At 37.7% G+C, this 24,175-nt stretch overlaps 2 protein-coding genes and 1 long non-coding RNA gene across 3 annotated transcripts; all 3 read left to right on the top strand.

The window, feature by feature from the left end:
• The first annotated feature begins 4 nt into the window (after nt 1-4).
• LOC112169820 lies at nt 5-1,250 on the top strand. The gene is made up of 3 exons (XR_002924905.2): nt 5-314; nt 574-637; nt 834-1,250. It is a non-coding gene; the product is annotated as an uncharacterized LOC112169820 (long non-coding RNA).
• Nucleotides 1,251-2,330: 1,080 nt separating this feature from the next.
• On the top strand, nt 2,331-10,186 carry LOC112169817 (long chain acyl-CoA synthetase 2). The gene is given in 21 exon segments (XM_040508461.1): nt 2,331-2,493; nt 3,386-3,435; nt 3,642-3,690; nt 4,170-4,220; nt 4,223-4,242; nt 4,474-4,513; nt 4,601-4,695; nt 4,801-4,861; nt 4,864-4,927; nt 4,929-4,959; nt 5,870-5,980; nt 6,091-6,178; nt 6,268-6,276; nt 6,864-6,869; nt 8,509-8,560; nt 8,644-8,669; nt 8,672-8,718; nt 8,833-8,950; nt 9,224-9,469; nt 9,593-9,732; nt 9,923-10,186. Coding segments are annotated over 21 exon segments (1,731 nt in total).
• A 2,432-nt stretch (nt 10,187-12,618) lies between these two features.
• Nucleotides 12,619-22,841, top strand: LOC112169813 (disease resistance protein RPV1). Its single transcript, XM_024306872.2, has 10 exons — nt 12,619-13,360; nt 13,564-14,668; nt 14,827-15,102; nt 15,192-16,714; nt 16,789-16,909; nt 17,623-17,733; nt 19,971-20,186; nt 21,310-21,463; nt 21,887-22,030; nt 22,151-22,841. Exons 1-4 carry the CDS (start codon nt 12,855-12,857, stop codon nt 15,768-15,770), a joined length of 2,466 nt encoding a protein of 821 aa, XP_024162640.2. The 5' UTR covers nt 12,619-12,854; the 3' UTR covers nt 15,771-16,714; nt 16,789-16,909; nt 17,623-17,733; nt 19,971-20,186; nt 21,310-21,463; nt 21,887-22,030; nt 22,151-22,841.
• Nucleotides 22,842-24,175: the final 1,334 nt, after the last annotated feature.

Here is a 24,175-nt window from a genome sequence, read left to right as displayed (position 1 = left end):
CAATTTTCTTATCCAAAACCCGAAGACATGCATCAAACGTTTTTTTCTCTTTTCGGGCACCAGATTTTAAAATGGACAGCAGCCGGAAAAGCCCAAATTTGGCAAGGAAACCGAAGAAAAGTTTGTCGGAGGCCCAAAACTGAAAAGATATTTGCCGCTTTAGGAGGGTCCTTGTTCACTCTGGGTGTCCGAATTTGCTGCCGCATTTTATCGAACAAGTGACAGCAAAGGCGATCACACTCAAAGCTTAGTTCTTGTTTTTTTCTTTACAGGTGCCAGTGAAGGGAAAACACTTCGCATTTCATCGTGATCTGGTAATTAAAGCCTCTGGACTCCATTATTGCTTTTGTTTTGGTGCTTTTGGTCTGAATGTAAAAGCCTCCTCTTTTATTTGCAAAGAAATAAAAACTAGCTTTTATTAATTTTGCTTCTTCCGTCTTTTCTTCTTTGTGGTATCATCACACTCCAGCACACTTGTGCAAATATAAAGACGAATTAAGTGCGTCAAATTGATCTCCAGTTGGCTGCTACAAAGTTTGTATTTAATCTCGACAAAGTTTGTTTGCTGTGCAGGTTCAAGCAGGGGCAGTGATTGTAGTCACAGTAGTGTCAAAAGTGTCGAAGCTTTATTTTAAAGGTGAGCTTATTCTCCAAGTGCTGCTTGTTGGTTTGTTTGAATTGGTGCTTTGGGAAGGAAATTTGGAGGTTGGGACTGGATTTTTTGGCTTTGGTGTTTTAAAAGAACACAGGGAGGATAAGGAATTGTGTATTGGTGCTTTGATCCTTTCCTTTTTCAATAATTCTTAGTGCATCATGCATGTTTTCCTTTCCAGTTACAGTTGGTGAACTTCAGTGATGGTGCTTGCTTCTGTGTAAATGAAGGCAATTCTAAATGGTCTTGGCTTATGAGTAGAGGTTGCTATGGGTTACAATAAAACAAATACATATATTATTCACTTTTACTTTGTTTATTGGTCATATCAGAGATGTAGATGCTATTGGTCTCACATGTTCTTATTGGACCTTTTTACTTGTAGTGGAATAATGTATTACTAGTCCTGAACTATCATAAAATCTCGGACTCGATTTGATTTCAATCAAGATTCACAAAGAGAGGAAACTGAGTGATGATGGTGATTAGAGAGTTCTGAACTCTTTATGACATCTCAGACCGGTAGCTATTTATTGAGTTAATGGAAGACTCTATGAGTCAATGGGAACCAAAGTAATATCAGAGTTTGGGCTTGGACGAACTGAATTTGTTGAGAGTTGAAGGACAATATTTTAGTGTGAATTTGTTGAGAACCAAAGTAATATCAGAGTTTGGGCTAGGACGAACTGAATTTATTAAGAATTGAAGGACGGCATTTTAGTTTGATTGAGCTGATGTAGAGGTTAAGTAACTTATGAAGAACATTGAGGTGCTTGTTGATTTACATAAGGCAATAGTTTTTAGTCCATCACCGAACCGTAGACATGAACTAATTTTTCTGTCAAAATACAGCACATTGTATGGGCTATCTATCCATCATTTACAACTTGCTATTCCCTCATTCAAATGCAGTTGAGTTCATCCTCAACCGTGCTGAGATTTCATTAGCTTTTGTTATGAGAACAAAATCCTTGGTGTGAGTTATCTTATAAACTTTTTGACATTATCTTAGATAGTTAGATGCGTAAATACAATGTTGTCTTATATTGTGGTACTAGGATCTTCATAATTTAATTTCGTTGTACTAAACATGATATATGTGCAAAACTGACTTGCCTTGTGTATTTTTACTGTTCTTACTGTTGTCACTTCCGTTTTTATATAAGCTATTTCCTTCTCCTTTTCTTGTTTTCTATTATCACATGGTATTCTTTGTGCAGATTTTATCTTGCCTACCAAACTGTTTTGTACATTTAAAAAGTAGGTGATAAGCTATTTCTTTGGATATTGATGTTTGAGGTGCAAGTTGTTAGGATTGTGCATAAGTTGACTGCATATCATAATTAATATATACTTGAATCAGTTCAAATCATAGCGAAGATTCAGGAAATTAAACAAGGTTAAGTATTTAACTCAACGTGCTTTCTCACCTTAATTCATCATATATGTGTTTGGCCTATGAATGCTTTTGTGGTCATTGAAATGACCTTAATTTTCTAAATTAGCTACCACAACACACCAGAAGCAGATATATCTGAAAAGAAGAGATCTACATTTCATTAGTTTGTTAAATCGTGCAGGCCTTACTGAAAGCTGTGGTTGCTTTCCCCCTGACAACTATTGAAGCATGGCTTGAGTTGGTCCCAGAACTGGGATATGATGCAATTTCTAGTGTGCCATGTGGAGAGATTTCCCTGAGAGGAAAAACCTTGTTTTCTGGTTACCACAAGCTACAAGGTCTAACCAAAGATGGGCTGTTGGAGTCACTGTGGCAGTTTCTCAGGTATCAGACACCATGGCAATTATGGGATTGATCATGTATGTTAAATCAAGTATCACAGGTATTGTGAATGCTACTGAGTTTATTTCTCAGGGAATTATGCATGCAAAGTAGAATCATAGCCCAAAAAAGAAAAAGAAAAAGAAAAAAGCAGAAATCATAGCATATCATATTTTTATTCATTTTTCAGTCTGTTAATTGGAACTTGGAAGAAGTTAAAATCAGAAAACAGGTCAAATGGCCCGAAGAAAAATGGGTAAAAATTGAAAACCGTGTAAATGAAAAATGGCCCATACAGGTCTCGAAACTATGAGCTTCACGTTATTAGCATGACGCTCTAACCAGCTGAGCTAATATGCCAGTTGATAAGTTGGATAAGAATTAGATACAAGGAGCGAATGTGGTAGTGGGATATGAGCACTTAGAAAGGCTCACTGGTGTGATTCGATTCAAATTGTTAGTATGAGATGATGGCTGAAACTCTGTTTTCACTGGCAGTGACTCTGTTAAGAGGAACCCAAGCGGTCAAATGCTTGGTCAACGCCAAGTCGACGAGAAGGAGGTGCCTTCCATTTCCATTTGAGCAATGGCAGCAACCCATTGAAACCCAGGAGCTCAATTTTGTTAATAGGAGATACTAAGGCGAATTTTGTTTAATGCAAAATGACCGGCGGGTCCATATGTGTGGACTACATATCAAGAGGTGTATGATGCAGCCATTCGTATGGGTTCAGCCATCAGAAGCCGTGGTGTCAATCCTGTAAGTCACACCCCTCCACTTATGTATTTATGTATGTATATATTTGTGTGCATGTATAACATTTTTATGGAAGAAAATGTGTTCTTAGTAATATAGGTCATGTGTTATAGAGTTGATGTATAATAATCGTAGTGAGAGTAGTAACTGTGAAATGGAAAAAAGATTGCTTTTTTATTTGTTTCAATGTTTGCAGGGAGTGGTGTATATGGATCAAATTGCCCCCAATGAATTATTGCAATGGAGGTAATAATACTGTAATGTTTTCCTTTTCATATTTGTGGATATTATGCAAGAGACTTCATTGAAGAAATGCTATGTTGACTATTGGGAGCACATTTTTGTGACTGATGGAAGTATTGAACAACTGAATCTGATAATGGGGACTGAATCTTACCAGAAAGATTGTGACTTTTTAGCCTTATGCTTGTGTTTTGTTTGTTTTTTTACAGGCCTGTAACAGCCATGCCATTACATATGTTCCACTTTACGACACCCTTGGTATGCTTTTTTTTTTTTTTTTTTCCAAAGAATTTTTAGTGCATGTATCATTTTCCAGTGGCAGATAGTGAACTTCAATGATGGTAGTTGAGTTTGACTAATTGAAGGGAAATTCTAAATTGTCTGCACTTTTTCCTTTCCAAAATTGATCTACCACTTCACCGTCATTTGTAAATCTGGATTGAGCTGTGTTCAGTGGTTGGCTGCTGAATGCTTGGTAGTTGCCTATCAGACTCTCAGCAACAACTTGAGGGTTCTGTTTGAAACTACTGAACAGTACCAAGTGTTTGCTAGCTAGCGATCGACAACAAAGTTTCAGTAGCCAACCACCAAACATGCCAAACAGTTTTTGAATTCTAATGGTACAAGGGGAGGTTTTGGGAAATTAATTTGTGGGGGTCTAGGGAGAAAATTGGAAGGTGCATTTTCAGTTTCCCTTGAAATGTATTTGATTGGACATTTCATGGTTTATGTTGCAGGTGCTAATGCAGTGGAGTTCATCATCAACCATGCTGAAGTTTCAATAGCTTTTGAGAGAACAAAATCCCTGCTGTGAGTTATTTTCGAAACCATTAAGTCATTATCATAACTAGATATTTGTTTAAACTTTGAAGCCAATGATGTCTAATATTTTGGTACTAGAACATTCATAATCCAATTTTGTTGCAGTAAACATGATATGAATACAAAGACCAACTTGCGTTGTATACTTCTTGGTTCCTTTCCTTATATGCACTCCTTTTCTTTCTTTGTAAGATCCTTACTCGGTAGTTCTTTCTGCAGATTATATCATGCCTTCCAAACTGTTCGACGCATTTAAAAAGTAGGTCATATACTATTTCCTTAATACTTCAAATTTGAGGCTCAAGTTGTTAGGATTGTATCTAAGGTATACATCTGCGTTGTTCAGCAATTGTCAGCTTCACAGATGTTTCTAGCACTCAAAAGAAGGAAGCAGAAGAACTGGGGGTATCTTGCTTTTCGTGGGAGGAATTCTTTCAGTTGGTAACTTCTCAACACTGTTTTCTCATATAAGTTCTTGTTTTCAGTAAAGGATTGGCTATTAACATGCAACGATATAATATCATATATTATCTTTCATTTTCTCAGGGAGATTCAGATTGTGAACCACCTCCAAAACAGAGGACTGCTGTTTGCACAATAATGTATACAGAACGACTGGAGAACCAAAAAGCGTAATCGTTAGTAATGCAGCATTAATGTCAGAAGTATTGTCAAAGACAATATACTTTCCTAACAGATAGAGTGGTAAATACCTTAACACAGTTAACATGATCAATTTTCTATATTTTTAACACATTGATGTTTCTGAATCAATGCTTATTCTGCCTCTTAAAAAAAAAAGAAAAAAAGCAACTAACAACAACAACAAGAGGCAAAATAGCTCCTGTAACTTGGCACGAGTTGTTTGGGGTACAATCTGGTGATTAATTTTCACCAGGTCCTGTACCTATGTGTGGTCTATTGCACAGTTTTGAAGCATAATTCTACCTCATTTACATGTCAGAGGCAAATAAGCTTGCAGAGAACATGCTTTGATCATGGAGATTTAGTAGTTATGTCACCAAAACGGCCATTACAAGGCCATTGTTGTTTTGGATTTTGTAGCATTATCAAAATGAAATTATTTCCTGATTCTTAAATGAAAATTGCGATCCTTATTCTGTTTCCATACATATAAGCGGTGCCTGTTTAAAATGCTATTTATACAGACAAAAATTTAAATCCTGTAGATGCAATCCAATTTAGGGGGCAGTTATAGTTTATTGTAACATCTTCAAGATGTGTTGCCATTGCCAAGACATGATTGATAAAAGTTGGGGGTTGTACCGTAACCCTCAACTAGCGGAAATTTCATTTTGCTGAAGTTGGATCCATATTAGATCAAATTATGCTTAAAGCTTTGTGGTTGGCCATCAAATTACAGATTTTCTACCAACGTACTAGTACAATTTTGAGTAAAGTCATCCTCTAAAAGGTGCTTATTTGCAGATTTATTTTATAGTTCATATTTTTTCCAAAGTGACTCTATTGAAGTTTACCAATAGATGGTTAAGGATTATATTTTTTATGAAGTTTAGTTGCTGAACTCAATTAATTTGACATTTCCCTGATGGCAATAATATTGACTACTGGCATAAAATTAATTGTATTACAGTGTACAAACGAAGATTCATATTTCTCGTTTCTCCCGTTGGCCCATATATATGACCAAATAATCGAGAGCTATTGCATCTACAAGGGATCTTCAATAGGCTTCTGGCGAGGCGTAAGTATATGTGTCATTCTTGCTCCGTTCTTACCGAAACTTGATTGGTATTCTCTTCTTTACTTATCAATTTCAACATCTGTTCAATGTGATTGCCATTGGACGTACAGGATGTCAGGTTTTTACTGGACGACCTTCAGGAGCTAAAGCCTGCTATGTTTTGTGGGATTACTCTAGCGTATGATCGTATATACACTGGTAAAACAGATTCATCAATATGAACTGTAAACATTTATGTCCTTGAATTTCTTTGTTGTTAATATTTGGCTTAACTATTGTTTCCGAAGGTATTGCTAGTAAAGTTTTGTTGAAATTGATTTTCCTTGATTTGTATGTCTACAATTGTACAATTATATAGCTAAGATCTGCTCTGCTGTTACCAACAGAATTCAATGCTATAAATACAAATATTCAAAACTAATCTACAGTTACACAATCAGTTTTGATTGTGGAGAGGGAGGAAATCAATGTAGGAGAGTGATTTGCTCTAACACCCCCCTTCAAACTGGGCAGCTCAGGACGTACAAGTTTGGTACACAGGAGATTATGCCGCTGCTTGTGAAGTGGTTTAGTAAGAAGATCAGCTGGTTGATCGACGGAAGGGACAAAATGAACCTGATGACTCTCAAGTGCTACCTTTTCACGAACAAAGTGATAATCTAACTCGATGTGCTTGGTGCGAGCGTGAAAGACAGGATTAGAAGCCATGTATGTGGCACTTAGGTTATCACAGTAAAGCAGAATGAGGTATTGAATATGGACACCAAGTTCATATAGTAAGAAGCCTAACCAAGTTGTCTCGGCACTGGAATGAGCAAGGGATCGATATTCAGATTCTGCACTGGAGCGAGCAATGGTAGGTTGCTTTTTGGAACACCAAGAGACAAGGGTATTGCCAAGGTAAATGAGATAGCCGGAAGTGGAACGGCGAGATTCTGGGTAGCCGGTCCAATCGGCATCAGAGTAAGCAGAAAGGTGGGCAAGTTGGCGTTGAGGACTAAAATGAAGACCATGGCCTAGTGTGCCTTTGACATAGCGGAGAATACGTTTGGCTGCAATGAGATGTGGAGCACGAGGTTGACTCATGAATTGTGACACAGAATTGACCGCAAAGGCGATGTCAGGGCGTGTAATGGTTAGGTACTGCAAGGAGCCAACCATCTCACGAAAGGCAGTTGGATTTTCAAGAAGATCACCATCATGTGTGGTGAGGACAGCCTTTGCCGACATTGGGGTGCTCACTGGTTGACTGAGTAATAGATCATGCTTCTTTAAAATATCATGAGCATACTTGAGTTGATTGATGTGAAGGACGTTGGAATGAGATCCTTAATGTCAAATCCACGGCCCAAGGCATCAATAAAACCAAGGAAATAGTGAAGGGGACCAAGATCCTTAATGTCAAATCCACGGCCCAAGGCATCAATAAAACTTTGAAGAAGCTGATCACTACTGCCCGTAATGACAATGTCATCAACATAGAGTAAAAAGAAAATTGTATGCAGTCCATGTTGATAGATGAATAAAGATGAGTCAGCTTTACTATGTCGAAAGCCAACAGAAAGCAGAAAAGAGCTCATGCGTTGAAACCAAGCACGGGGTGCTTGTTTGAGGCCATAAAGTGCCTTGTGAAGCTTACAGACATAGGAGGGCCGAGAGGAATTGACGAAGCCAGGAGGCTGAGTCATGTAAACGTGTTCCTGAAGATAGCCATGGAGGAATGCATTTTTGACATCTAGCTGACGGAGAGGCCAACACCTAGACACAGCAACACAGTGAACGGTTCGAATGGTAGCGGGCTTGATAACAGGACTATAGGTTTCACCATAGTCGATCCCGTGCTGTTGATGGAATCCTTTGGCAACAAGGCGGGCCTTGTAACGCTCAACTGAGCCATCCGGGTTCCGCTTAATGCGGAACACCCATTTGCAACGCACAATATGCTTAAATGGAGAGGGAGGAACAAGGGATCAAGTATGGTTTTTCAACAAAGCATTAATCTCCTCGGTCATGGCAGCTCTCCAATTCACATCTTTGGAAGCCTGAGTATAACAAGTGGGTTCCATGGAATTAATAATAGATAAAAGAGCTTTTGGAATGGGATACTTTACAATGCCATCCGTGCGAATTCTGGGCTGGATGATTCCATCTCAGAGCCGAGTCCGCATGGGGTGTGTTGGGGGTGGCGGAGGAGGCACAAGGATAGGTGGAGGAGCTAGTGCCGGGATTGGTGGAGGAGCTGGAGCCGGGATTGGTGGAGGAGGAGGTACAACGACCGGCGATGGAGGGTCAGCCTAGGTCTGATGCCATGTTGAAATTGATTTTCCTTGATTTGTATGTCTACAATTGTACAATTATATAGCTAAGATCTGCTCTACTGTTACCAATAGAATTCAATGCTATAAATACAAATATTCAAAACTAATCTACAGTTACACAATCAGTTTTGATTGTGGAGAGGTTACACAATCAGTTTTGATTGTGGAGAGGGAGGAAATCAATGTAGGAGAGTGATTTGCTCTAACAAGTTTCATCTGGTGGTGTGCTGAGGAAGACCCTTTCCCAGTATGCATATAACTAGTATGTCTCACTAAGACCTCCTTTTTTGTTTGCATTTGTATTCCTACAATAAAGGCATAACCTAATTAATATTTGTATGGCAGCAAGTTGGCAAATCTGGAGAAGGGTTTACACAAGAAAAAGCGGCACCTCTCTTGAACAAGCTTGTATTTAACAAGGTCAGTCATTCTATCCTTCACCTTTTCATTCTTGAAATATCTGGTTTTACATTGAACAATGCATTACTTCTATTTTATGCATTACATTCTAACAAACTGTGTTACTTGCGATAGATAAAACAAGCATTAGGAGGACGAGTTCGTATAATGTTGTCTAGTGCTGCGCCTTTGCCCAGGCATGTGGAGGAATTTTTGACGGTCACCAGCTGCAGCACTTTATTACAAGGATATGGTATGGTTGACTGCATATCATAATGAATATAGCATATAATCAGTTAAATCATTGTGGAAGATTCAGGAAATTGTACGAGCATAAGTATTCAGCTCACTGTGCTTTCTCACCTTAATTCGTTGTATATGTGTTTGACCTTTGAGATGTCGAGTATGGATGCTTTTTACTTATTCAAATAACCTTATTTTTCTAAATTAGCCACCACAACACGTCAGAAGCAAATATATATGAAACGAAGAGAACTAGAGTTCATCAGTTTGTTAAATCTTGTAGGACTTACTGAAAGCTGTGGTGGCTGTTTTACGTCCATTGGCAATGTTTATCCTATGATTGGAACTGTGGGTGTCCCCTTGACAACTATTGAAGCACGGCTTGAGTCAGTCCCAGAACTGGGATATGATGCACTTTCTAGTGTGCCACGTCTAGAGATTTGCCTAAGGGGGAAAACCTTGTTTTCTGGTTACCACAAGCGACAAGATCTCACTGAAGAAGTCCTTATTGATGGGCGGTTCCATACAGGTAAACGTCTACAAAACTAGAAATGAAGTACTTTCTTGGTTGATGCTCAATCTTTTGGTTTCTTTTCAAGATGGCGCCTTCAAAACTTTGGTTGATGATTAATTTTGAGTGGATGGATCACAGGTGATATTGGAGAATGGCAGCCTGATGGAGCAATGAAAGTTATAGACAGGAAAAAGAACATATTTAAACTGTCTCAAGGTGAATATGTTGCTGTGGAAAGCATTGAAAGCAAATACTTGCAATGCCCCCTTATCACATCGGTATGTCGCTAACTTCTGTATTCTACTTGTATGATGAATGACAGGACTTGCCTTTATTTCATCAATAAATGAGATTGTGTTCGTCTTTGTGCTACATTTGAATTTTGTGCTAGTGTCCTCCACCCTTCTTTCATGTTTTCTGAATTTACAGATGGATATCTTAACATCTTAACTTTCATTTGGTCGGCAGATTTGGGTTTATGGGAACAGCTTCGAGTCATTTCTTGTTGCTGTGGTTGTTCCAGACAGAAAGGCCTTGGAGGACTGGGCAGCTGAGCATCATTTGACTGATGACTACAAATCATTGTGTCAAAATATGAAGGCAAGAAAATACATTTTGGATGAGCTCACTAGTATGGGTCAGAAACAGCAAGTGTGTGCTCCATCCCTGGTTCATGCTATGTTGCTTAAGTTTATTCATCTGACTTACAAGACATTTTTATTGCAGCTCTGAGGGTTTGAGTTGTTAAGAGCAGTTCATTGGGAATCAAACCCCTTTGGCATAGAGAGGGATCTCATGACTCCCAACTTTCAAACTGAAACGACCGCAATTACTCAAATATTACAAGGTATGATTTTGTACTGAGATAAGAAAAGGTTGGAACTTTGATAAGTTAATCCTAAATATGTAGTTGAATTATATCATCTGCAGGACCAAGTTGAAAAACTTTATAGTGAAGCAAAGGGTGGAAAAGTATAAGAACAGAGCTGCAAGCAACAATTGGATAAAATTTCCCCAAAATTTCGATTGCCTGATCTTTTGTTGATGAAAAACTACATATGAATGTAGAAGAATATCTAGCCGGGATTTACCCTTATTTTTTTTTTGAGAAAAGGAGATACTTTCATTCATATATCCATGGCCAGAAGGCACGTACATCGAATGCTGTCTTACACCAAAATCATACATGATATAAGCTACCAGGCAAAGGACAGGTGACCCTCACTGTTAACACATGCGCTCACTTATTGAGCCTACATACAGGAGATAAATCCTCACTACAAAACCTCTCTTTGAAAAGTAAACCTAGTCGCCTAGAGACCTCAATTGGTGTACAACTAGAGAGAACTAAGAAGCAAGTAGTAAAAGACTCAACGTCAAGTACTAGGCAGGGAGACCCCGGAACCAAAAGCTTCCCAAGCCCCTGTCTCGAGAATCCTCCGTCATAACTACTCAATAGGATTTGCTAGAGGCACGAAAGTGCGTAGTTCCCTAACAAAATTAGAGAGTAATACAAACCTAGGATTCCCAAAGCAACGAAATATACTAGTAACTAAAAACAGTAACATAAAATAAATCATCTTGAACCCCGAGTAAAACCCCAGGCCCAAGATACTTCAGGTCCAGACCAGGCCTATCACCGGATTAGGGCTCAAGAGCTCCAGCCACTGAACCCGGCCCACGAAATGTGCTGCACAGACAGCCCAACCACCACCATCGTGCTTCCAATCCCATCACGCCGTTGCTTGCAGATCCCAACCTCCGGCGAAGTCACGTCGTCGATCAGCACCGCAAACTGCCCTCCACTGCACGCACCGAAGCCCGTCCATCCCTGCTCGTCGCCCTCATCCGCTGAAAGCACTGAGATCGATCCATGAGCCTCCAACGATTTCATGGCTAGATCCGAATGGATTAAACCATAGAAACCACCAGAACAGAAATGTAGCCCAGCCACAAACCCAGCGATAGCAGCGAGATCCAAAACGGATCCGATCAGGCTCCACCCTCTGCCGCGTACCTTCTGCCTGTGTTGACACTGCCGCCAGCCAAAGCCATGGCCTAAGGAGCCCATACAGCCCCAACCGTCGCTAGCTCACATCGTCAACCCATCCGGCCGCACTCGACGACCGCCGGCGAGGCCAGAAGACATCGTCAGCGTCGAGGCGCAGCCGGACATGCATAGTCGGCAACTTTTCTCTCAAAGTTCTCTCTAGGTTTTCCTCCGAGTTTCTAGGAATGTGTACGAGCCAGAAGTTTGGGGATTTACCCTTATTTGCCTTGTTCTAAGTTTGTATATAAATAAGTAAAGATCTTATGAAATTTTCATATTTATTCTTTCATCCAAGATAAAATATTTCATGTTTATTCTAGAATCCGGTGTCGGCCCCAAATGTCGTGCTTGCATTTAACGAGGAGGTGCAACATTCAGTTGATCTGGATGATGAAATTAATGTGGCACTCGCTCATGAAGCGATTAAAACCATGTGTGAAAGGCCAACTGGTTCTCTCTCTCTCTCTCTCTGTATTTTTTTTTAGGACACGTGAAGTTAGGGCTATATAACTACGTCGCTTTAACTAATATGCAGGAGTGAACTCAATTTTCTAGTAGTGTGGCATAAGTAATCAACAATATAAAAAAAATAACAATTTTAAAATAAGTGAGCAAGTAATTTTATATTTACACAGAACTAAAATTAGGTTTAACAATAATAAAAAATAAAAGTACTTGTGTCATGTTTTTTGGGGACAGTATTAACTAGTTTTTTGAAAAAGAAGAAAGAAATGAGTCCTACTTCCGCAACCCATAATCCCTTGTCAAGGAAAAAACACCTTCTTTGAACTAAAATTATGTTCTGATGATGAAATTAGTGTGGGTTTCCCATTCAATCCAAGAAACAATGCATGAAGTCAATTGCGGTTGCTTCCAACAGTCGATATACAAATGTGTCGTCTCTCACTCTCAATAATCTATCTCACTTGGTTGTCATGTTCATTAGGATTGTGCTTTTAATTAAACAACCTTCCAACCTCCTTTCTTCATTCTTGTACAAACGTACAGTTTTACCACTAAATCAAGAGCTAGTCGGTGACAAAAAGGCAATTGCATCTACCTTTCAACCAAACCAATAATTACATTGGCAAAATATCTCCCACTCGTTATCAGAAGCTCTTTCGGTGACATTGTGGTCCTGCCTTTTCCACTTTACCTTTTATTCTTCTTCTTTTCTTGCTAGTTTCGTTTCATCAATCATCTTAGACGCCCATGACTTCACATTGACGTTGATCGAAGCTAGCAGGAAACTGTGATCAGTGTACCTATTTTTGAGAGCCTCTTCCTCTTCTGCTTCTTCTTCATTCCATCAGTGAGTTGTGCGTGAAATCAACCAAAAAGCTAGGTTCGATGGCCGTCCAATTGAGATCTTCTTCTTCTCTCTCCTCTGCTTCTTCCACCGGTTCATGGAGACATGATGTGTTTCTGAGTTTCAGAGGCGAGGATACACGCGACAATTTTACAGATCATTTGCACAGCAATTTGGTTCGAAGGGGGATCAACACTTTCATAGATGATGATCTTCCAAGAGGAGAGGAAATATCAGAAGCACTTGTCCGAGCCATTGAAGGATCAAAGCTCTCTCTCATTGTGTTCTCTAAAAACTATGCATCCTCAAAGTGGTGTTTGGAGGAACTAGTTCGTATCCTTGAATGTAAAAGATCTAAGAACCAAATGGTTCGGGCAATCTTTTACAAAGTGGATCCATCGGACGTAAGACACCAAAGAGGCACATTTGGTGAGGCACTTGCAAAGCATGAACGTAGATTCCAAGATGACAGAACAAATAAGGTGTTAAGATGGAGAAAAGCTCTTTCAGAAGCAGCAGATTTATCTGGGTGGCCTTTCTCGGGCGGGTATATTCTAGTTATATTTTGGATAATCAGTTTTCCTATATATTCGTTTGTCATAAAATATGCATTCTTTTCATTAAATATATGCTTGTTCCATCTTTGCTTTTTTAAAGCTTGGGTGAGTATTAAATCTTTGCTTTTATTTTGCAAACCATATGTAAGGGATTTTCTTTTTATTAAATGTTTCATTTAATTTTAACTCGCAGGTCTGAATCTAATTTTATTTATGGAATCATTGAAGAGATTTCTGCAAAATTAATAAAACAAACCCCTTTGAATGTGGCAAAGTCTCCTGTTGGGATAGAATCTCGTGTACAAGATATGCTTAAACTCTTAGCTGTTGGAGGGAGTGATATAATGGTTGGTATATGGGGAACTGGAGGAATAGGGAAGACAACAATTGCTAAAGCTGTTTACAATTTAATTGCTAATGAGTTCGAAGATAGTTGCTTTTTGGCAAATGTTAGAGAACATTCAGTGTCGCATGAAGGTCTAGTCAACCTACAAAACAGTCTTCTTTTTGAGATTTTTGGGGGAGAATTGAAAGTAACGAATGCTGATCAAGGAATTACTTTGTTGAGCGAAAGGTTGAGATATAAAAGGATTCTTTTAGTTCTTGATGATGTGGATCAATTGGACCAGTTAGAAAGATTAGCTGGGGGACCAGATTGGTTTCACAGTGGCAGTAGAGTTATAATAACAACAAGAGATAAGCATTTGTTGATTGCTCATCAAGTGAATAAAAATAAAATATACAAGGCCCGGAGACTGGATCATGATGAAGCTCGTGAGCTCTTCTGTGCAAATGCCTTGATGACTTATAGAGATCTGGATAATGATGAAAAACTCGCAGTTAACACTGTTGTTAAATATGCTGAAGGCCTTCCATTAGCGCTGAAAGTTTTAGGTAAACATCTATGCGATAGACCTATACATCAGTGGCAAGCTTTCTTAGATGGTCATAGAAGAAGTCCTCTTCAAGGCATTCAAAACATTCTTAAAATCAGTTACGATTCACTGGAAGAACCAGAGAAAGAAATTTTCCTTGACATTGCATGCTTCTTCAAATATAAAAATAAGAACGATTTGATAGCAATATTAGAAGGTTGTGGTTACAGCAACCCTATGTTTAGTATTGAAGTTCTTGAAGAAAAGGCCCTCCTAAATGTTGAACATGCTTATATTTTCATGCATGATTTGCTAGAAGAAATGGGAAAAAAAATAGTTCATGAAGAGTCGCCTAAAGAGGCTGGTCAGCGCAGCAGATTGTGGCATCACAGTGATGTTCTCCAAGTTCTAACAAAGAACACAGTAAGTGTGCAATTCTATCCATTTTAGCAACCAATTTATGAATGATATAAATGTATAATATAATTTTCTTTTTGAATTTTTGAATAGAAAAATGAAATTTCAAAAAACTATATTATATAAAGTAATTGTTTTACTAATACTATTGCCTTTTTCATTAGGGAAGCGAGACCATTGAAGGCATAATGGTAAACATGCCAACCGCAGATATGATACGCTTGAGTCGTAAATGCTTCAAAAAGATGAGAAAACTTAAAATTTTTATAAACGTCAATGGACGGTTTTGTGGAAGGGTTGATTATCTACCGGACCAGTTGCGGATACTTGATTGGCCTGGCTGTCCGCTGCAATCTTTGCCCTCCAAGTTTAATATGAAGAATCTGGTTCAACTCATTATGTCTGGTAGCCCTATCCCATGTCTCGGAGAAGGATTCAAGGTATTTCTGTTCAGGAGTTTACGTTATTAAATTCTTCAAACCTTACCAATTAACCATATGATTCTTTTTCATCTTCTATTGTATGACAGCGTATTCGAAATCTGAAATCCTTAAATTTGAAGAAATCTGAATTCTTAGAACAAATCCCAGACCTATCTGGAAGCCCAAACTTAGAGTTCCTGGATCTAAGTTTCTGTACAAGTTTAAAGAAGATTCACCCTTCGGTTGGATACCTCGAAAAGCTTGTTGAACTGGATCTTGAAGAATGCTCTAAACTTGAGATGCTACCTGGAGAAGTCAACTGGAGATCCCTCCGACACATTAATCTTAACTCTTGCAGAAGGTTGGAGAGTTTCCCTGAAATTGTGGGAGAGATGAAATACATGACATCCTTGGCTTTATCCCGCACTGGCATCAAAGCATTGCCTTCATCCATTGGACATCTAATTAATCTTGAAGAGTTGAGTTTACATAGTTGTGGAAATCTCACAGATCTACCTTACAGCATCTATGAATTGCAAAATCTGAAGGAAGTTCGTTTGTCCTGGTGCCGAAAACTCGTAACATTCCCAAACAAGGTGGACTCTGAACGCTCAAAGGTGAAGCGAAAACATCTTGAATGCTCTGACAACCGTGACTCTTTATCAAAAAAAAATAAGACGGAGTGAAGGCAGTTCATTGGGAGCCAAAGCCAGACACTGAATTCAATTTGGCGCTTCCTTGGCTACATCAATTCCGTGTGAGTGGATGCAATTTATCTAATATTAATCACCTCGGGTTGGATTGTACATCCATTGTTTTTCTTCCTGAATGCATCAAGAAATTTGTCAACTTGAGGGAACTCAATTTGAGTGGCTGCAAGAGGCTCGTAGAAATTCCAGAGCTTCCACCAGGGATTGAATGGCTGTGTGCGAGGGATTGCGTATCATTGGAAAGATTTTCAAAGTTGTCAAACATTTTGGAGCGAAAAGGATCACAAAAAATGATTGAGGAGATGGACTTGACTAATTGCTGGAGACTCTGTCAAAATTTGGCTCAGATGGCAAACAAGGAAGATGATGAGGTGGACGCTGATCTCTTCTCTCGACTCCTATCTTCTCAGCAATTCAAATTCATAATTACATTTCCAGTTCCAAGAAGCGAGGTTCCAAAGTGGTTCAGCTGTCAAATGGATTCCAAGGGGCATCAACGGTTTGAATTTTGTATTGAAACACTTGCAAATTTCAAATGGGAGAACACAGGATTGGCCCTCTGTGTTGCTGTTGATAAAAAGCTACAAGATACTTCTGCTGATACTTCTCTGCCTTTCTATTTTGACGTCTATATTCACATCAATAAAGAAGAAGTTTCACCCATCGAGACACAGTCTGTTGGTTCAGCAGAGTCGGATCATGTGTGGCTACAGTATGTTCCATTCCTTGAAATGTGGGAAGTTGATATGCGTCCATTGCCACCTTTTAAGTGTCGAGTCATTATTAATCAATGGAAGAATTCTGGGGCCTGCTTAAAAAGCTGTGGGATCCACCTTGTAATGCCACCCAATGAAGACGTTTGTATGAAGCTAATCCGTGCAGAGAACCTCACCGATGTTGAAGATTCCTTTTATTATGAGGTATCGTTTCCTTTTGTGAAAATTTCCTTATTTCAGAGATAGTAACCGACATCTGAACAATAATGCTATTGCAGGACGGATGGGACAATTATCGACCCGAACAGAGGACTTTCGTTATTTTTGATGTACAAACGAATAGCTATAGTTATTATAATGCAGCATAGCATTGTCTATGGACCAGTGTCACGAATACAGGTTTACATTTTCAAATCCTCCCTTTCTTTGATATCTTTGGATTTTCAAAATTGGTTTGTAATATCAACTCTTTGTTGGCATTCTCCATATGTGTGGATAGAGTTGAACTAGTTTCCCATGCCCGGTTCCATGTAACTAATAAATGCAACATTGCAGCAGTGAAAGGAATATTAAATTTGTAATTTAGAAGCTTGATCTAGTGCACTAAATCTACTTCACTAAACTCATCGATGAACTTGTAGACGTCCTCTCTTCCGATAGCCACTTTCAAAGTCTTTCTATTTTCTGAGTTTATAGCATCGTTTTCTGAATTTATTTCCTCATTTAAGAAGTAAAGAGTTTAGATCATGATTGTTTAAATCAATCACCATGCCAAACATATATTTACGGTGTCTGATTAAAGTGATATTTACTTGAAGGCATGATTTAAGATATGGAAATCAAGTTTATTCACATGCACTGTCCATCGTAATTGCAGTGATTTTTTTCTTTCATTTGATCAGTTTCTTGTTGAGTTACCGCTTACCACTACATTATATTGAACTTGAGAAATATCTGTCCTTTGTTTTTGTTATTGTAAAATTTATGCATGCCTTTGATTTCTTCCTGCAGGTAAATAGAATTTGCTCTGGTGGAACCATACACCGTTTCAATATACATACAACTTAGCCAGCTCATCAGTTGAAATTTTGCATTTGCATGTTCATTGGCAGTCTTATTCTAAGCTACTGAAATGTTTAAATAACAAGAAGCTGGGATATAAGAAGAAGGGTCTTCCAGAAGACGAAGCACCATCTTGCCTGCACAAGCTTGACTTTTAAAAGGTCAGTAATTCTATTCTTCATCATACCTTTATTTGAAGTAGCTGGTTTTACATTCAAACTATGTGCTGCTTTCTTTTTTTAAGAACACGCACTGCAAGAAATATAGAAAACTGAGAATGTGGTGTCCCAATTGTCGTTTTTGTTTACTAATTTGCTTGCCTGCATCTCAAAATATCAATCACAATCAACAAAATGCATGGATTTGTTGCTTGGCATATTATTTGTCAGCCTCTTCCAACTTTACCTTAGAAACCAAAAATTTTCCCTTCAGAAAAGCAGGTATTGGAAACTATGTGTAATAGGTCCTTATTGGACCTTTGTACTTATATTGTAATAATATGTTACTAGTCCTGAACTATGATGAAATCTAAGACTGCTTAATTTTAATCAAGATTCTCAAAGAGAGGAAACTGAGTGATGATGGTGATTAGAGAGTTCTGAAGTATAATGAAACTCAGATCTCTAGCTCTACTTAATGAGTTTATGAATTAATGATCTCAATTCGTCGAGAATTGAAGGACAATATTTTCATGTGATTGAGGTCTTCTAGAGGTTATGTAAATTATGAAGAACATTGAGGTGCTTGTTGATTTACATAAGGCAATAATTTTTCACTCCACCACCAACCTTAGACATGAACTAATTTTCTGCCAAGAGAAAGCAAATTTTATGGGGCGATATCCATTCTTTTCAATGTGCTATTCCCTCATCCATTATTAGCAGATGTGCTTATGTTCTTTAAGGTTGAAAACAGTTTATTACACCATGCTTTGCACCATCCATTTGTCAAATACTACAGCACAAAATGTGTATAAGTTACAGATGTCCAGAAGGATTATTACACAAACTTCACTCAAATGGAACCCACTGATGTCTTATATTTTGGTACTAGAACCTTCATAATCCAATTTTGTTGTAGTCAACATGATATAAATACAAAGACCAACTTTCCTTGTATATTTTGACCCTTTGATTGTTATCTTGGTTTCTTCCTGTTATGACACTTTGTTTATATAAAATTTAGGGTTTTTATCATAGGTGGGGTCTGAACTATGTCTAACCGGACTGAATGGTACCTGGACTTTTAAAATGATCAAATAGGTACCTGAACTTCCAAAACCACATCATTAAGGTACTTCCGTCTATATTCCGTTAATCCTCCGTTAATTGTAGGGATAAATCAGACATTTCACCCAAATTGACCACTAAAATGACTGTTATAACCTCATCTGACATTTTGTCCATTTCCCTCCTTTCTATCTTAATTTCCCTCCAAAAAAATTGACTCTTCCCCCAACACTATTCATGTAAAACTTTTCATCAAATTTTACCTCCAATTATTGTCTTTCGATAAATAATAATCAACATCTCAACATCAAGTTTTCTTGAATAATTTTTATTGTTCTTCAAAAATTAGCCTAACATAATGAAATACCAAATTATTCAAGTTTTACCTCTAATTATTGTCTTTCGATAATAAAATTAGCCTAACATAATGAAATACCAAAATTAGCCTAACATAATAAAACTTTTCATCAAATTTTACCTCCAATTATTGTCTTTTGATAAATAATAATCAACATCTCAACATCAAGTTTTCTTGAATAATTTTTATTGTTCTTCAAAAATTAGCCTAACATAATGAAATACCAAAATAATTTTTATGTTAGGCTAATTTTTGAAGAACAATAAAAATTATTCAAGAAAACTTGATGTTGAGATGTTGATTATTATTTATCCAAAGACAATAAAATTATTTTGGTATTTCATTATGTTAGGCTAATTTTTGAAGAACAATAAAAATTATTCAAGAAAACTTGATGTTGAGATGTTGATTATTATTTATCAAAAGACAATAATTGGAGGTAAAATTTGATGAAAAGTTTTACATGAATAGTGTTGGGGGAAGAGTCAATTTTTTTGGAGGGAAATTAAGATAGAAAGGAGGGAAATGGACAAAATGTCAGATGAGGTTATAACAGTCATTTTAGTAGTCAATTTGGGTGAAATGTCTGATTTATCCCTGCAATTAACGGAGGATTAACGGAATATAGACGGAAGTACCTTAATGATGTGGTTTTGGAAGTTCAGGTACCTATTTGATCATTTTAAAAGTCCAGGTACCATTCAGTCCGGTCAGACATAGTTCAGACCCCACCTCTGATAAAAACCCTAAAATTTATTCCCCTCTACTTTTCATGTTTTCTAAGATCCTTGGGTGGTATTTCTTTCTGCAGATTTTATCATGCTTTCCAAACTGTTCTGCGCATTTAAAAGGCCGGTCATATACTATTTCCGTAGATACTTGAAATTTGAGGTCCAAGTTGTTAGGATTGTCTCTAAGGTATACATCTCTGTTGTTCAGCAATTGTCAGCTTCACAAATGTTTCTAGCACTCAAAGACAGAAGAACTGGGGGTATCTTGCTTTTCGTGGGAGGAATTCTCTCAGTTGGTAATTTCCTAACACTGTTTATCTCATATAAGTTCTTGTTTTCAGTAAAGGATTGCCCAGTTAGAACTATCAATATTTTAACTTTTTAACATATTCTATCTTCATGTTAGTGCTTATTCTGCATCTTTAAAAAAAAAAAAAAAATTTCGTATACTTGGCATGAGTTGTTTGGGATGCAATCTGGTGATGGATTTCACCAGGTCCTATACGTATGTTTGGTCTATTGGACAGTTTTAAATCATAAATGTACCTCATTTTATGTCAGAGGCAAATAAACTAGCAGAGAACATTTTGGTCATGGAGATTTAGTAGTTTTGTTACTGAAAAGGCCAATATAAGACTATTTTCGTTTTGTGTTTTGTAGCATTATCAATATGAAATTATTTCCTCATTCTCAAATGAAATTTGCGATCCTTAATCTGTTTCATAAATATTATGCTCTGCCTGTTTAAAATGCTAGTTTTGCCAAGACAAAAAATTTAAATCATGTGGATGCAACCCAATTTAGCGAGCAGTTATAGTAAATTGTAACATCTTCAAGATTTGTTGTTTTTGCTAAGACAACATGTGAGGACGTCATTCTCCAAGACGGTTTTGTCTAGGGATAAAAAATTTCAGTTCGCAACAAGCTTGTTAAACCAATTGGTTGCTTTCTATTTGGTGATGTTAGTGGTGTTATCTGTCTCAATATCATTCAAGTTGGGGGTTGTACTGTCCCTCAACTATGGGAAATGTCAACTATGGGAACTGTATACTTTCATTTTGGCAGAAGTTGGATCCCAAATTAGATCAAATTATGCTGAAATCTTTGTGGTTGGCCATCAAATTACAGATTTTCTACCAACTAATTAAACTAATGGTACTAATACAATTTTGGGTAAAGTCATCCGCCGGTGAAAGGAGATTTATTTTATAGTTTACATTTTTTTTTCCAAAGTAATTTCATTGAAGTATTGCCAACACTTGGTCATACAGCTGTATTTGCCTCAATATGAATTTGTGTTTGTTGGTATCGTTTCCTTTTGTAAAAATTTCCTCATTTTTGCTTCAGCAGTTTCAGAGATAATAACAGACATTTGTAGCAAAACAGAGGACTGACATCCGAAAAATTATGCTATTGCAGATTTGCAGGACTACTGGAAAGTCATCATCCCAAACAGTGAACTGACTGCAAAGTAATATATACTGATGCACAACTGGAGAATGAAAAGCTGTAATTAGTACTAATGTAGCAATGTTGGTAAAGCATTGTCTATGGACCAATGTGACAAGTACAGGTTGACATTTTCAAATTCTACCTATATTGTTGAATTATATATATAAGGTTATAGCTTTATAAGGAAAGTTTTTGTCATTATCATAATTAGTTAGATGCTTAAACACACTTTTGTGTGGCTACTTGTCTTATATTGTGGCCCTAGAATCTTCATAATTTAATTTCGTTGTACTAAACATGGTATATGTTCCAAGACTAACTTGCGTTGTATATTTACACCCTCGTTTAATAATTATCTTAGTTCTTTCTTAATATTGCACTTTTCTTATGTATATGACGGTATAACCCCACATTAGGGCTTCTCTCTACATTCCTCAGTAGATGAATTTGTATATTTGATCTTTGCGTGAACGTTCGATTTGTCGACATTAGTTCCTCTTTTGTTTTCTGAAGCTGTTTATATCTTAATTTCTTTGGTTGGCAGATTTGGGTTTATGGGAACAATTTTGAGTCGTTTCTTGCTGCTGTGGTGATTTTGGAGGACAGGACAGCTAGCTGAACATCACTTCATCGATGACTGTAGATCATTGTGTCAAAATCTGAGGCCAAAATATGAACTTTGGATGAGGTATATAGTAGGAAACAGCTAGTATCTCGATAATTGTCTAATTCCCTGTTGCTAATTTCATGCATGCACTACCATAATGTTTACTCATCTAGTCATCTGACATGGAATGCATTCCTACAGTTTTGAGAGGATACATGAAAGATTGGCTGTCCCACTGTCTGCGGCTGCTGAAATTACAGAGAATCTCAGCCCTCATCAGCTAATACCAAATGTCATGTGTGGCTACAGTAACTCCATTTGTTGAAATCTCATTGATGTGTTGCGTCTACTGCTGCCTTCTTATTAGAGGAGTCAGTCTTGAGTCTTTATAGCAGCGTTGTGGTGTTGCCTCAGATGCTGCATGGTGCACCTAGTAATGCCATGACAACAGGATGCAAACCCCTCTACGGAGGTAGGGGTTCGTGAACATAGCGTCTTCTCATAAAGGTTTGGTGATTGGTCAATTAGCAGTCATGAAAGATGATGATGAAGACCTTGAAAGTGGAAAACCAATTGCATTCCCTTCAGAGAATAATCTCCAAGTTATTTTCTAGTCCCAGTGTCTATGATCGCCATAAGTTTCCTCCTGCCTTCTATTCATGGTGATTCGCATGGCATTCATGACTGTCTTGGCTTCTTGATGTTTGTTTTGGTGGATGAATTGTTACTCGCTTTCCTGATTTGGAATGCTTGTTGCTCAATCATTTTGCTATGTCTTACGACTTACTAGCCGTAGATTTTGTCTTCCTAATTTGATCAGCTGCATTTGTTTTTGTTTTCTGTTTTCAAGGTTGAATACTCTGCACTAGTAAACTTTGAAAGAAGTTGATAACTGAAAATGTGTATATATCTTTGTTTTTGTTGTTTGAAAGTGCAAGTTTGTAGTTCTCTTCAACAGAGATTCATTAATCCACTCTTTGCAGTACACCATCTCCCCACGGCAATAAAAACAAGGGCCCTTGAAGAATGCGTGAGAAAATTTTGTTTTCTTTCTACTTGAAAGAAAATGAAGTTTCTATTGCTCAAGGTTTCTGCTTGTATTTTGCAGATTCAGATAGTGAGACATAATTTCTGACTACTGAAAAATGTAGTATAGCCGTCATGCTATAGTCAAAATTATCTCCACCGGCGGGACTTCGTGAGTTGTAAGTTACATCACCTACCAGAACCACTATGCTCACTAATCAACTCTGTTTGCACAGGCACAACTTTGCTCCTTCTGAAATAATACTGATTACACGCATTTTTATAGTTGTTTATTTTGGGTTATACTTAGCATGTTCGGAAACATTTGTCATGGTGATATTGCAGAAGGTATTTGACTTGGATACACATTTACGCAAGCGTACGTATCATTGTCAAGATAGGGAAGTATAATGCCAAAAGTTTATCGTACCACGGGGATTAGTGGCTAGCCCACAATCCTTGGATAATCGGAAATAAAGACACTTAGCAAACAAAGAAAAGAAAAAGAAAATAAATAAAAATGCTAATCTAAGGCACCAAGCCCTAGCAATGCTCGGTTTTGGTTTTCACCAAAGCTTAATAAAAACTAAGAGCCTAGTGATGGATATGCACAAATGAGTGGAAAACTTTAATGCTTGAGGGTTGATTTTAGATTAACAAAAACATAATGAATGTAAAGCAACTAATAAAAATGCAAAGAAATTAATAAAAGCGTAAACAATATAAATGGGAGTGTCGGGTGCTAGGGAGGATCCTTCACCAAATCCCATGTGTCGGAAGCTAATCTAATGTAGATGCATATTTCCTATTTTGGCGGTAGTCGTATCCAAGGCGGTTCAAGGCTCAAGGACCTAAATTCCCTTTCATGGTATTCCTACTCCGGTTCAAGGGCCGTAGGAACTCACTTGACATGAATTAGAGCTGGTTCAAGGGTCACTAATTCACATCAAGAGGCGTAGAGATCGAGGAATTAGACTACTAAACAATCCGCCCGCGCAATCACGCAACGGGTGTAAATCACCATGCTTATAACCCCTCGAATACGAAATTGAAGGTTTCTAGCTTAGGAATTAGAGGGGGTCAAGCCTCTAACTCCATCCTAGAATGCTCAAAATACACACCCTAGAGTTGACTAGGCTCCTAGACATGCATTTTAACCCAACAAAAATAGATATAAGCATCCATCATATGAAAATTGCA

The sequence above is a fragment of the Rosa chinensis genome, chromosome 6 (assembly GCF_002994745.2).
Source record: "Rosa chinensis cultivar Old Blush chromosome 6, RchiOBHm-V2, whole genome shotgun sequence".
Classification (NCBI taxonomy): domain Eukaryota; kingdom Viridiplantae; phylum Streptophyta; class Magnoliopsida; order Rosales; family Rosaceae; genus Rosa; species Rosa chinensis.
The sequence above is the reverse complement of the archived record's forward strand: the minus strand, read 5'-3'. Positions and strand labels throughout refer to the sequence as shown.

Coding starts and splice junctions, on each gene's coding strand:
- LOC112169813 (XM_024306872.2), top strand. CDS start 12,855: ATGGCCGTCCAATTGAGATCTTCTTCTTCTCTCTCCTCTGCTTCTTCC. Junction 14,669..14,826: donor AAGTTCTAACAAAGAACACA/GTAAGTGTGCAA, acceptor CTTTTTCATTAG/GGAAGCGAGACCATTGAAGG. Junction 15,103..15,191: donor GTCTCGGAGAAGGATTCAAG/GTATTTCTGTTC, acceptor ATTGTATGACAG/CGTATTCGAAATCTGAAATC.